The sequence below is a fragment of the Erythrolamprus reginae genome, chromosome 3 (genome assembly GCF_031021105.1).
Source record: "Erythrolamprus reginae isolate rEryReg1 chromosome 3, rEryReg1.hap1, whole genome shotgun sequence".
NCBI classification, from domain to species: domain Eukaryota; kingdom Metazoa; phylum Chordata; class Lepidosauria; order Squamata; family Dipsadidae; genus Erythrolamprus; species Erythrolamprus reginae.
In genome coordinates, this window is record NC_091952.1 from 178,953,499 (window position 1) to 178,966,438 (window position 12,940).

Here is a 12,940-nt window from a genome sequence, read left to right on the forward strand (position 1 = left end):
GCCCGGCTCGGCTTTCCTGGCTGCTTGGCCGGGAGCTGGATGCTGGTGGTGGCGGAGGAAGGCGAATGCGGCTTGGAAGCTGGGAGGGGGGCAGAATATGGGAGGAGAGAGGCTTGCAATAGAGGGTGGAGGAAGCGGCCATGGGAGGGCGAGCTGCCTCAGGGAGGAGGATCGGGCGGGACCAGGTGGGGGCTGGAATTTCTCCGCCAGGGCGAAGGGCGGGCGAGCGGGTGCTGGGGAGGGCTTCTCGCCCTCCCGACAGCAAGAGGGGGGAGCGAACGGCGTGGGCAGGCGAAGGGCGGGCGAGCGGCAGCGAGGAGTTTGCGTGGGCGGTGGGGAAACTCCTCGCTGACGCCAGCAAGAGGGGGAAGACCCAGGGAAGCCGCTGCCATCTACGCATGCGTGCCCGGCACGCATGCGTAGATGGTATTTTTGACTTCCGGGTTGAAAAATAGCGAAGTACCCTGTTCGCAATGGTTGGGGACGCAATAAACGGGGGATCACTGTATTTTAAACCACTTAAGTACCAAAGTGGCTCCTTTTTTAGCACAATTAGATTCCTATTTCTTCTGTACTGCAACAGAAAAGGCAATTAGAACCTGGGAAAGAATCTGCACTAGGCAGTGATGATATGTGGGATGGGGCAGTGGTCTTTGAATGGCTATGAATGAGCCGATCCAGTGGGTTTACAGAGGCAGGTACATCATAAGGGATATTGTAGCAAGCACTTCGGGAGAAATCTCAATTTATCCCATGAGGGATAAAACAGACATTTGAAGTATAAAAACGTCACATCTTGCAAATTTTCTGTCATGAATATTCTTTTTAGATATTTTTTTAGATGTTTGAATTACTTCTCATTTAGATTGACATTTTTTTCAATTTTTGGCTAAATTGCTTTAATTATCTTTAGAAATAAGCAGGCCTGAACTTAAAATATAGAATTTTGTGGAATTTGAAAAATAACAACTTGACACTTCAATTTTAGGAGATGGAGATGCCAGCACTACCAGAAATTTCTCTGCCCATTAGTACATCATCACTGCCAAAATTCAGCTTTGGCCCTCTGGCTAGTTCTTCTGGTTCATCCTTAACTCCCAGTGCTGCCCAACCAGTGACTAACAAGGTAAATTGTGTATAAAGTACCCGTAGTTATTTTCTGTCTATCCTTTCTACCTTAATCTGATTTGTACCTTCATCAGGCTTTGGAGTTTTGTCATTTCACATTTTCTTTGACTAGCTGATTTATATTTCCATAATAAACTGTATAGACTAATACAGTATAGTCTAATAACCAATGCACTACAAAAATGTCAGCAATCCATAATTTATGAACACTGGCCTTAGTTTTTGGAGAACTAGCAGATTTCCTAGTTCTTGAGTAAATAGACTGTGTGTGATGTACAGGTAGTCTTTGGCTTACAACATTTCGCTTAGTGATCATTCAAAGTTACATCATCACTGAAAAAAAGGGAATTGACCATTTTTCACACTTAACGACCATTGCAGCATCTCCATGGTCACGTAATTTACATGCAGATGCATGACAACTGACTCACATTTATGACGGTTGCAGTGTTCTGGGCTCGTGTAATCCCTTTTGTGTCCTGACAAGCAAGATCAATGAAGAAATCAGATTCACTTTACAATTATTTTTACTAATTTAACAACTTAACAAATATGAGAAGAAAAGTCATAAAATGGGGCAAAATTCACTTAACAAATTTCTCATTTAGTGACATAAATTTTGGGCTCAATTGTGGTCGTAAATTGAGGACTACCTGTATTTTGATTTTAAGTTCATAACCGTAATAAAGTTTTCATGTAAGTATTTCAATAAAAAAATAATATTTCTTCTTAATATTTGTATATATTGGCCACAATGATAAGCTGGCTGACATTTGGCCTCTGATAACAGGTAATGCAACTAGCATCTATTCTATTTCTGTCTTACCTTCTAAGCTCTTGCACCTATCAAACAAAACATGAACTGGCAGGTTTTATAAACAAAAAGAAACATATCTATGAATTTATCATCCTTTTATGCAATATAATCCTCATACAACAATTCCAGTTTTGTTAAATTTCACAGAAATCAGTATGAATCCTCCATCCAGATTTATAGAATACAGCATAATCCCATACAAGAGATTTATTTCCAGGTCAACAATGCAGGACTGCAATATATATTCCCTTAAATAATAACTTCAACAATTTCAGCCTGTTTTTGAAAAGGATTTGACATTAAACATAGTTTGTTCCATATTGCATAAAGTCTCCTTTGATGCACCAGAAAAGAATGCATTTTGTTTGAGAATGCAGAGCATCCTTTGTTTCACAGCAAAATCTCCTAATTGTATGTGTTCATTTCTAATTAAATGATGACTAATTATATACAGTGTTCCCTCAATTTTCACGGGGGATGCGTTCCGAGACTGCCCGCGAAAGTCGAATTTCCGCGAAGTAGAGATGCAGAAGTAAATACACTATTTTTGGCTATGAACAGTATCACAAGCCTTCCCTTAACACTTTAAACCCCTAAATTGCAATTTCCCATTCCCTTAGCAACCAGTTAGATTATTACTCACCATGTTTATTTATTAAAGTTTATTAAAAATATATATTTATTAAAGGCGGACGAAAGTTAGGTGATGACATATGACGTCATCGGGCGGGAAAAACCGTGGTATATGAGAAAAAACCCGTGAAGTATTTTTTAATTAATATTTTTGAAAAACCGTGGAATAGACTTCGCGAAGTTCGAACCCGCGGAAATCGAGGGAACACTGTACTTTAAAGCAGGAGTCCCCAACCCCTGGGCCTCGATCCACTACCATGCTGTGGCCTATTTGGAATTGGGCAATTTGAGTGGCTGGCTAGAGTGTGCATGCATGTGCACAAGCTCAATTTGCACAAGTGGTGGGTTGGTGAGCACTATCTGGGCATTCACGTCGACCCACCACTCACACAAGTCGAGCTGTATGCATGCATGCTGGCCTGCCACTCACACAAGTGCTGCATTGTGCTTGTGCAGCCCATTCACCCCCTCCCACTGGGCCACCAAGTCACAAAGGTTGGGGACCGCTACTTCAGGGTAGCTGTTTAATATTTGGATTTTTTTAAATTAGGTACAGCCAGCTAGCAGTCCTGTATTCAAATTTTCATCTCCAATTGTAAAATCTACTGAAGCAGAAATGTTGCCTCCAGTATCTGTAAGTAATAATGCATGTGTGATTTTATGGCAAGGGAAGATGATAATAATAGAAAACAAAATGGTTTAAAATTCAGAAGTAGAGGTCTGCTTGCTAGTCTTATTTATAGGATAGGTCTATTCAACTTCTCTTTTGACATTTAATATTTATTTCTGTCAGATTGGTGGATATAAATTTAGTGCTCCTGTTGCAAAATCATCTGACCTTTCAGGATCCCGGAATACTTCATTTTCATCCCAAATTAATTCAGGTAATTTTATGCATTTAATATGGGATTTTTCTCTTGACTGAGAAATCAGGTGCTAATATTGCTAGCTCAAAAGAAATTGAGAAAAATAGTGGTTACAATTTATTAACTATTCCTTCAAAAATGAAAATATTTTCCAATTTTAAATAATTTCTTAAGCATACATTCAGTTTGGGTAAAACTTTATTCCAGGCTTTCATAATCTTCTAATAAAGATTGTTTAACTTGTATGACAGTATAAAACTGCTAATTATAAAAGTTTGTTCATGAACTCTCTTGTAATAATGAGTCCATTATCTGATGTATATTTGCTCAAGGCAAATGGCTGTTCAAATTTTTTCCATCAACAGCTGTCAACAGCATAAGCAATAAGGAAGAAAATGAATATGATGGTCCTTTTAAGCCTGCAAAAATCCTAAAAGAAGGGAGTGTTCTGGATATTTTAAAAAGTCCTGGTGAGTCAATAGATGACATTTTAATTATATGGAAGTAATAACTTGCTTTCTTCTAAGCATTCTTAAGAAAAATAATTTAACATATGAAGAAGCTGTAAATGTATGCTGATTGTAAGGTGATTATGATGGTGGTGGTGGTTGTTATTATTATTATATCAAGAACATCCTATATAATACCACTGCTACCTCTAAGCTGTGCGGGCACGCGCCCGCGCAGCCATTAGGACCCCCCCTACGCAGAAACTTTTGAAGTGGTGCAAAGCCACGCAGTTCCGGATCGCTCGCTTCTCCGACCAGCAAAGCCGGCTGCCCGGGAAAGTGGCGCACTTTTTAAATGCGCCCTTCTCAAATGCGCCGCTTTGCTGGCCGGAGAAGTGAGCGATCCGGAACTGTGCGTGGCTTTGTGCCATGACAACAACAACAACGCCGTGGCGGCCTTCAAATGCGGCCCTTTGCGGCACCCCACCATCCGTTCCTGCAGGTAGGGGTCCGCCCCGCTATGCAGAGGCACTGCAGGGCCGGGCACTGGGTGCCGTGGATGCCTGGGAGGGCGAAGGGGTGGACGTGGCTGCTGCCTCTAACCTGCAGAGCCAGATGGGGGCAGAGGCAATGGCGGAGTCCGGCGCTGGGGCCATGCAGGGCCGCTCATCCAGGGAGCCGTGGACCGGCAAGCTACCCTCCGCTCTCTCTCTCTTTCTCTCTGTTGCCGGCATGGTGTACGAGAGAGAGAGAGAAAAAGGAGGAGAGAGAGAAAGCAAGCAAGAGAGAGAGAGAGAAAGTGACAGAAAAAGAAAGCAAGAGAGAGAAAGAGTGTGAGAGAAAGAAAGCAAGAGAGAGAAAAGGAGAGGAAGAGAGAGAGAAAGCAATAGAGATATTATTTAGAGGGAACATTGTATAATACAGGATATATTTTATATGTTTATTCATTTAAAATGTGTTTTGTTTCTTTTCCCAGCTAAGTATTTTAAAGGAAGCTCATACTGCATATTTTTAAGGACATTTTAATAAAATCTTATTTTCAGGAGAGTGGTTAGCAAAGGAAATCTTAGGGAATTCAATAAGTGCATATTGTTACTAAAATGTTGATAGTTTTAAATAGTTAGTTTCAAAAGAATTTTTGCTGGAAACTTAAGGTTCTTTTCTGGGGGTTTTTTCGTAGATTTTGCTTCCCCGACGAGTTTATCAACATCCTCATCATCAATCACACCATATGTTGAAACAACCACAGTAGTTTACACAAGGCCTGCAATAAGTAATTTTTCTGGAGCTGTTTCAGGACTTGGAGATCCTACGAAGCAAATACCAATGCATTGGCCACATGACACAAGTCCTACCCAGAACAAATTGGGAGAAAATAAATGTACACCCTGTCAAATTACAAAAGTGCCAACATCCAGTGATACTAAACAGACTGAGACTTTGACTCAGAACATCAACAGCAAATCAGTAGTTTCTTCAACAGGAGCACAGGGGTTTGGGAATAAGTTTAAGGCAGGAGCTGGAACTTGGGACTGTGATACCTGTTTGGTCCAGAACAGATCAGAAACTACAAAATGTGTGGCCTGTGAAACACCAAAACCTGGAACAGGAGTAAAACAAGCTCTGGTGTTGCCTTTTGGCACAGACAATGCAACTACAACAGTGTCTTCCTCTTCTAGTTCTACTAATGTTACAAACACTTTAGGATTTGGAGACAAATTCAAAAAGCCGAAAGGTGCTTGGGAGTGTTCTGTGTGCTTAGTGTCAAATCTGGAAGAGAACAACCGGTGTGTGGCCTGTCAATCAGACAAAGCAGGTAAATTTGCGGTACAGTATTTGAAAATTGTATCAGAAAAAAGTATTTGCTCCAAGTTAGAATCCTATACACAGTTACTGGAAAGTAAAACAACACTGAGTTACATGGAACTTTCTTCAACATGTACAAGACTACACTATTAAGTAATTTATTTAAAAAAATAAAGTCTAGGACACCACTGAAAATATACTAGAATATTTTACTGTTAAAATATGTGTAGCATGCTTTTAGAATTGTATTTTTTTTATTCTTTGCCCTAATAATGACCATATTTATGTTTAATTATAGTACAAGATTTTATTACACTGCCAAATACCAAGATAGGGAATGGTACATAGATTCAGATAATGTGTATGCCGGGGGGGGGGGGGGGACGACGACAAAGGTGATACGTAATAATGCCATGTAATAGAGGCCATAGATGAGAAAACTGAAAACAATCTCTGTTAAGTGATTCTTAATTTAAAGATTTTTATCCTGAATTTATCTTTAGAAATCATTGCCCAGTTGAAATTGGACATAAGACTTGTTCCTCCTCTAAGAATTCCTTAGCTAATATGTTAGCCAGTTTCTCAAGAATTCTAGATTCATTCTGGATTTTTATTTTGACAGTAAAGCAAAACATCTATTTATTTGATAGCTTGGCACCACCTATTCTGCATGAGTTTAAGTCCATATAAGTAATCTTTCTTAACTCTCCCCCTCCATTCTCATGTATTTTATTGTAACAAATCTGGAAAACTAGTTTGCATTTAAATTATGAATATTGATTCTATGCTCAGGAGGTATTTGCAATTTCTTCCTATGAAGCAGCTGTTAGTTTATTTTAAATTAGCAGTTTTCTGGAATGTGCCTTTTGCTAATTGTTGCTTTATATAATTTTTTGTTTTATTGCTTAGGGAGTTCAGTACCTGTGGTCAGTGGCAGCGTTTCATCTTTACCTACTCTTTCTGGAGGATTTTTGAATTTAGACAAATTCAAGAAACCAGAGGGAAGCTGGGACTGTGAAACATGCTTAGTACAAAACAAAGCAGATGCAACTAAATGTGTAGCTTGTGAGAGTTCAAAACCAGGCCACAAAACTGAATTCAAAGGTATGTAAATAAAGTAAGCTTTTTTATTTATGTTATTTGTTGTGCTAGAAATAATAGGTTTAAGTCAGATAAGTGCCCTTCTTGTATTATTTCCAGTAGAATACAATATTGGATTTCAAAGTCTTTTCAAATCAGCATTTCAGTGTGATTTCCATTGTAAGCGAATATCTGTGTTTTTGCTCCTCAATCCTTTAAATTAACAAGTTCTTGCAGTCAAAACCAAAGGGATGCCTTTTCTGAAGATCTTTGAACTGCAAATGAATATTTATTTCACAGTCTTAAGAGATAATAGCAGGAGAAAGGAGGGTAAAATGGACTTGGGGAATCAAGGATACAGTTTAAGGTAAATAATTGTAGGAGTTAGATTTGAAGATTACAGAGAACAGGAGGTAGTGATTGGCTAAGCCTGGAGTAAGGTCAGTAAAGAAAAGATTGCAGACCTGGTATGTGGAATTGATTTAATCAAATTGATTTAAATCACAATTTAAATCACTAGTAAAAAGACTTGATTTAAATCAACTCAATTTAAATCATAATTTTAAAAGACCAACTGTCATCTTTGTCCTTCAGTGGCTCCTCCTCGGACCGGCTGTTGACTTACCAAGAGTCCTAATATTGCAGAATATACAGCCTCATGCTACGTAACTAAACTCCATTTCATGCTGAATAAACTAAATTATTAATGTATTTTAAATAGAAAACTATCTTTAGATATATTTTTCTCCAACATTTTATTAAAATTAATTTGATTTAAAAAAAGATTTAAATTTAAAAAAATGTTTTTAAAAAAATGTTTTTAAAAAAATCAAAGATTTTTATTCACTCTGCCTGGGTATATGTGTATGAGAGAAGGAGAGTGAAGAAGACAATTGTGTAGATAGATCTGCAGTGAGATAAATGACTAACTTAAATTGACTATTATGTTTTTCAGCTGTGGGGGAGAGTGATTTAAGCAAATGGGGATTGATTCTGAATAAAAGTGATATATATTTTCACAGAAAAAAGTAGTGAGAAACCATTGCTAAAAAAATGCCAAGAAGATTGCAACTCTATTGCTAAATGACATGCTTATAGAGTGAAATGGCATGTGACTATACCCAATTTATATTGTTAGTTCCACTTGCAGTTAAGTGAATCACCACAAGTTTTTAAGGGATGTTACCACGGCTTACAACTCCCTTTTGGTGTCCCCATGGAGTGAGTTTGTTAGAAACTGACTGTGAAGATCACAAATGGTGATTATGTGACTGACGGATGCGCCAACCATTGTAAATGTGTGCTAGTTGCCAAGTGACTGAATTGTGATCATGTGACTGAGGACAATGTGAAAAAGGGGTCCCCAGGCTGCCACACTCACCGGTTGGTCTCCCCTTCCGCAAGGCAGGCCTCTAAGGTGCAAAGATTGGGGACTACTGCTGTAAAGCCTAGAAGTTTGTGAACCAATCATAAACTCTTTTCAGCACCATCATAACTTCAAATGATCATTGAATGAGTAATTGGTAAGCAAGGTTTATCGGTGCCCTTAAAATACACCAGATTGTTTAAGACTATATTAAAACTTGAAATGTATTAAATTAAAATTCCATTTATCAATTGCAGGTTTTAATACAGCCACTTCCGAACCATCTGCTCCTTCATTTAAATTTGGTATTCAGTCACCACCATCATCAGAATTATCTCAGACTGCAGGAAAAAATTTGAAATTTGGAGAACCGGCAGGATTCAAATTTGGTACTACATCTGATCCGGGTCCTTCAGGAGGCTTTAAATTTTCTAAAAACGAAGGCTCCAAATCAGGAAGCTTTTCTTCAGAGTCCAAATCTGAGGAAAGTGTGAAAGAAGGAAAGAACACCACCACTTTCAGTTTTGGACTTCCTGCTGGAGCTAGCAGTTCATCTACTGCATCATTTCAATTTGGAATAGCTAACCTTGGACAACAAGAGAAGAAAGATGGACCTAGCAAGCCAGATTTAGGAGGTTTCACTTTTGGCACAAGTTCTATAGGAACCACAGCTACATCTGAGAAAAAAACTGGAATAAGTACTTTCAAATTTGGAAATGTAGAGGAGAAGGAAATTGCAGGAAGTCCCTTTTCCTCTAAGAAATCAGAGGAGAAAAAGGAAGCACTTTCAGCAAAAGGTGGCTTTACCTTTGGTAATATAGACCCTGGGAATGCCCAACCGCTTACTCTGAGAAGGACAGATGGAAAGCAGGAGGTGGGTGCCTCTTCTACTCCATTAGTGTTTGGAAAGAAAGCAGAGAGCGAAGAGTCAAAGGCACAACCCATGTTTTCATTTGCGAAAACAGAACAAACCAAAGATGGCACAGTAAAATCTACATTTAATTTTGGCTTGGCAAAACCTGCTGAGAAACCAGCTGAACAACAAATAAAAACATTTGCATTTGGGGCACAAGCAAGTTCTGCAGGTAGGTGGCAAAAATTCATTGAATTCTCAAGTTTTTATTTCATGCTTTTTATCACCTTGATTAATGGTAATATTAAATTGGCTGATTACTTAGATTTACCTCTGAAAGAAAGACTTTGAGAATATTGATTCACAGTTGCAAATTCATCACTAAAAGAGCGATGAACTTCAACAGAACAGAAGTGAACCAAACTATAGTACCTATTATGAAAAGCCTAATAGAACCAGAAAACAGATTTATCCAATAAATGAAAAATCTAATGGGAAGAACTAAAATTAAATCTACAACCCACTGTTTTCCATTCAAGTTGCAATATTAAACTAAAAACTGAAAATTATCCCTGTGTAGGCTTGGATGCCCATACTTGGCAAGACTGTTCTCATATAATGGAACATACTTGTTTTTCACTATAAATGTACTATTTTCAGAATTCCTAATGTAGGCAAGAGAATCTAAAGCCAAATTAAAAAAAATAAAAGGAAGGGGTGTTTTTTTATAATATGATATAAGTTTAACCTTAGGGGAAGGCATATCTTTAATAATTACTTATTATTTAGAAGCTGAACTTATTTAAGGAACTATAGTGGAAATGACTCACTAAACCGAGGTGTTGCAATTATAGTATCATTATTATTATTATTTATTACAAGGGAAAAGAGATAGCAAGGAGCAAGAGAATGAAGACACAAAATTCAGTCCCAACTTAAAATAGATAAAAGATGGAAGAGGAAATCAATGTAGAAACAACAAGGGGAAAACATGATCAAGTATGTGCAGAACATATAGTGTAATTGAGAACAAAGATTTTTAAAGGAGCAGGAAGACATATGCAACAATGCCCTGATTGCAAATTAGTTAATGAAAAAGTTTCCTATTGTGTGGGTACTAAGAGGTAAAGGGTAAATAAAGGTAAAATTTTACTCCTCTAGTCGTTGCCAACTACAGAGGGGAATGCTCATCTCCGTTTCAAGGCCATTGAGCCAACGCTTTCCAAAGGCATTTCTCTACTTGCACTTGCATGCTTTTAAACTTCTGGGCAGGCAGGAGGGTACAAAGAAGACATACATAAATATGTGTATCCTGAGCATTTGTTTGTTTTTTCTCATTCGGAAGCTGCCCTAACTCCTCCATGTGTCAAGGCAGCTTCAAATAGAAAAAACACACATAGAGATACGAGTAAAAAGAACCTTGGCCAACTAGGAAAACAGTACACCAGGCCATTTATTAAACATAACAAATGGTTTCCCCAATCACTTTATCCTAAGGTTCCAGAGAATAACCAGCTAAATGTCACAAGGGTGAGAGCTATGCCAATCTCCAGGGAGATTCCATTCATGAGGGCAAGGGCTGCAGCAGAATAAGCATGATTTCTGTGGTGACAAAATAACACTGTTTAATTGATGGGATTTGGATTTGACCCACTTTGCTGTTATCATAGGGGATGGGCAGAAACAATTGGAGATAGTCCCTCAGAGAGCCAGGCCCTATGTTGTGAAGGGTTTCAAAAGTGATAAATAGTACTCCAGGTTCAAAAACAAACATTAATACAAAACATTTTAAAGACTAATATTCAACTAAAACCAGAGCTTTACTTGGACAAACAATTGGAAAAGACTTATAGACTTAAGGATAATTGTTTTTGTGCATTGCAATGAGATTATTAAAATCCCTGAAATACTAAAATAGAGGAATCGATGATGAAGGTGACAGAATTTGCAGAGATACAAAATCAACTTATTTGGTTTGAGAAAAGACAATAATTACAGTAGTTAGGGACTGGGAATCCTTTCTGGACTTTTTGCTGAAATTGGAACAAAATGCTCTTGTGATTCATAAGCTTAATTATTAGAAAAAATAGATAATGGAAACAGACAATTATGATATAACCTTAGAGAAAGAAGCTAAAATTTGAAAGCATTCATTACTTCTATTAAAAAAGATTAAAAGATTAACAAAAATATATTTATTTAAAAATGGGATAACCAATACCTTGAATTGCACTTGGAAGCCAGCTGATAACCACTGTAATTTGCAGTGTGGTGGGTTCATAAGCACATTTATTTATATACATTTATAGAATTATATAGCCACTAAGCTGAAGTATAAGATTCTGAGTGACTTGCATAATGTGGCCTTCCCAGTGTTGCCTTTGCTACTACATTGCTGTAACTTCTAGATGGTCTTCAAGGACAGCCCCATGTAGACCACATTGCAGTATTTCAATTGTGAGATGACCAGGGCATGAGTGACTTATCTAAAGGCACCCTGATCGAGAAAAAGATGTACAGTGGTACCTCAAGATACGAACCCCTCGTCTTACGAACAACCCGAGATACGAACCCGGGGTTCAGAAAATTTTTGCCTCTTCTTACGAACTTTTTTCGTCTTACGAACGCCAAACCCGAACTTCCGGGTTCGGCGTTCGGGAGGCTGCTGGGAAGCCCCGCAGCCCAGCTGTCACCTTTTAAAACAGCCGGGGGGCTTCCCGGAAGCCGAAGCCGGAAGTTCGGGTTTGGCGTTCGGCTTCGGGAAGCTGCTGGGAAGCCCCCCGGCTGTTTTAAAGGTGACAGCCGGGCGGCGGGGCTTCTCGGCGGCGGCGGCAGGTTCGTAAGATGGAAAACGTTCGGGAGGCCGCTTTGGGTTTTTGGCTGGGAGGGAGGGCAGGAGGTCCGGCGCTGGGGGAGGGAGTCAGGAAGGTCCTCCTGCTCCCCCCTCCCAGTGAAAAACACAAAGACGGTCTGCCGCCGGAGACCCCTTTATATTTTTGGCTGGGGGGGGAAGCAGGAGGCGCAGGATCGGGCCGGCGGCGGGCGTGGGAAAAGGCAGCAGGACTGGGACACCCCCCACCCCAGCACTTTGAATCCCGCCGCTTCTGCTGGATACGGGCGGTGGGCGGGGCGAGCTGTCAAGCCCCTGGCTTCCGCGCCGCTCGTCCCACCCACCGCCCGTATCCAGCAGAAGCTCTCTGGATTCAAAGTGCTGGGGTGGGGGGGCTGTCGGGACACCCTCCACCCCAGCACTTTGAATCCCGCCGCTTCTGCTGGATACGGGCGGTGGGCGGGGCGAGCTGCCAAGCCCCTGGCTTTCGCGCCGCTCGTCCCACCCACCGCCCGTATCCAGCAGAAGCGGCTGGATTCAAAGTGCTGGGGTGGGGGGGCTGTCGGGACACCCCCCCACCCCAGCACTTTGAATCCCGCCGCTTCTGCTGGATACGGGCGATGGGCGGGGCGAGCTGCCAAGCCCCTGGCTTCCGCGCCGCTCGTCCCACCCACCGCCCTTATCCAGCAGAAGCTGCTGGATTCAAAGTGCTGGGGTGGGGGGGCTGTCGGGACACCCCCCACCCCAGCACTTTGAATCCCGCCGCTTCTGCTGGATACGGGCGGTGGGCGGGGCGAGCTGCCAAGCCCCTGGCTTCCGCGCCGCTCGTCCCACCCACCGCCCGTATCCAGCAGAAGCTGCTGGATTCAAAGTGCTGGGGTGGGGGGGGCTGTCGGGACACCCCCCACCCCAGCACTTTGAATCCCGCCGCTTCTGCTGGATACGGGCGATGGGCGGGGCGAGCTGCCAAGCCCCTGGCTTCCGCGCCGCTTGTCCCACCCACCGCCCGTATCCAGCAGAAGCGGCTGGATTCAAAGTGCTGGGGTGGGGGGGCTGTCGGGACAAGCCGCGCACAAAGGCCGAGGCGAGGCTGAGCAGGAGGAGAAGCCAAC

The 12,940-nt window shown here is 41.1% G+C and overlaps 1 protein-coding gene across 6 annotated transcripts in view; it reads left to right on the forward strand.

Annotated features, from left to right (window-relative positions):
* Positions 1–12,940, forward strand: part of NUP153 (nucleoporin 153) — a 44,471-nt gene that overhangs the window by 19,213 nt on the left and 12,318 nt on the right. For all 6 annotated transcript variants that reach the window (XM_070747295.1, XM_070747296.1, XM_070747297.1 and 3 more), the window contains exons 12-18: positions 989–1,126; positions 3,129–3,212; positions 3,372–3,462; positions 3,810–3,914; positions 5,074–5,709; positions 6,609–6,803; positions 8,403–9,230. In XM_070747295.1, the coding sequence (XP_070603396.1) occupies positions 989–1,126; positions 3,129–3,212; positions 3,372–3,462; positions 3,810–3,914; positions 5,074–5,709; positions 6,609–6,803; positions 8,403–9,230 (2,077 nt within the window). The remainder of the gene's footprint in view (positions 1–988; positions 1,127–3,128; positions 3,213–3,371; positions 3,463–3,809; positions 3,915–5,073; positions 5,710–6,608; positions 6,804–8,402; positions 9,231–12,940) is intronic.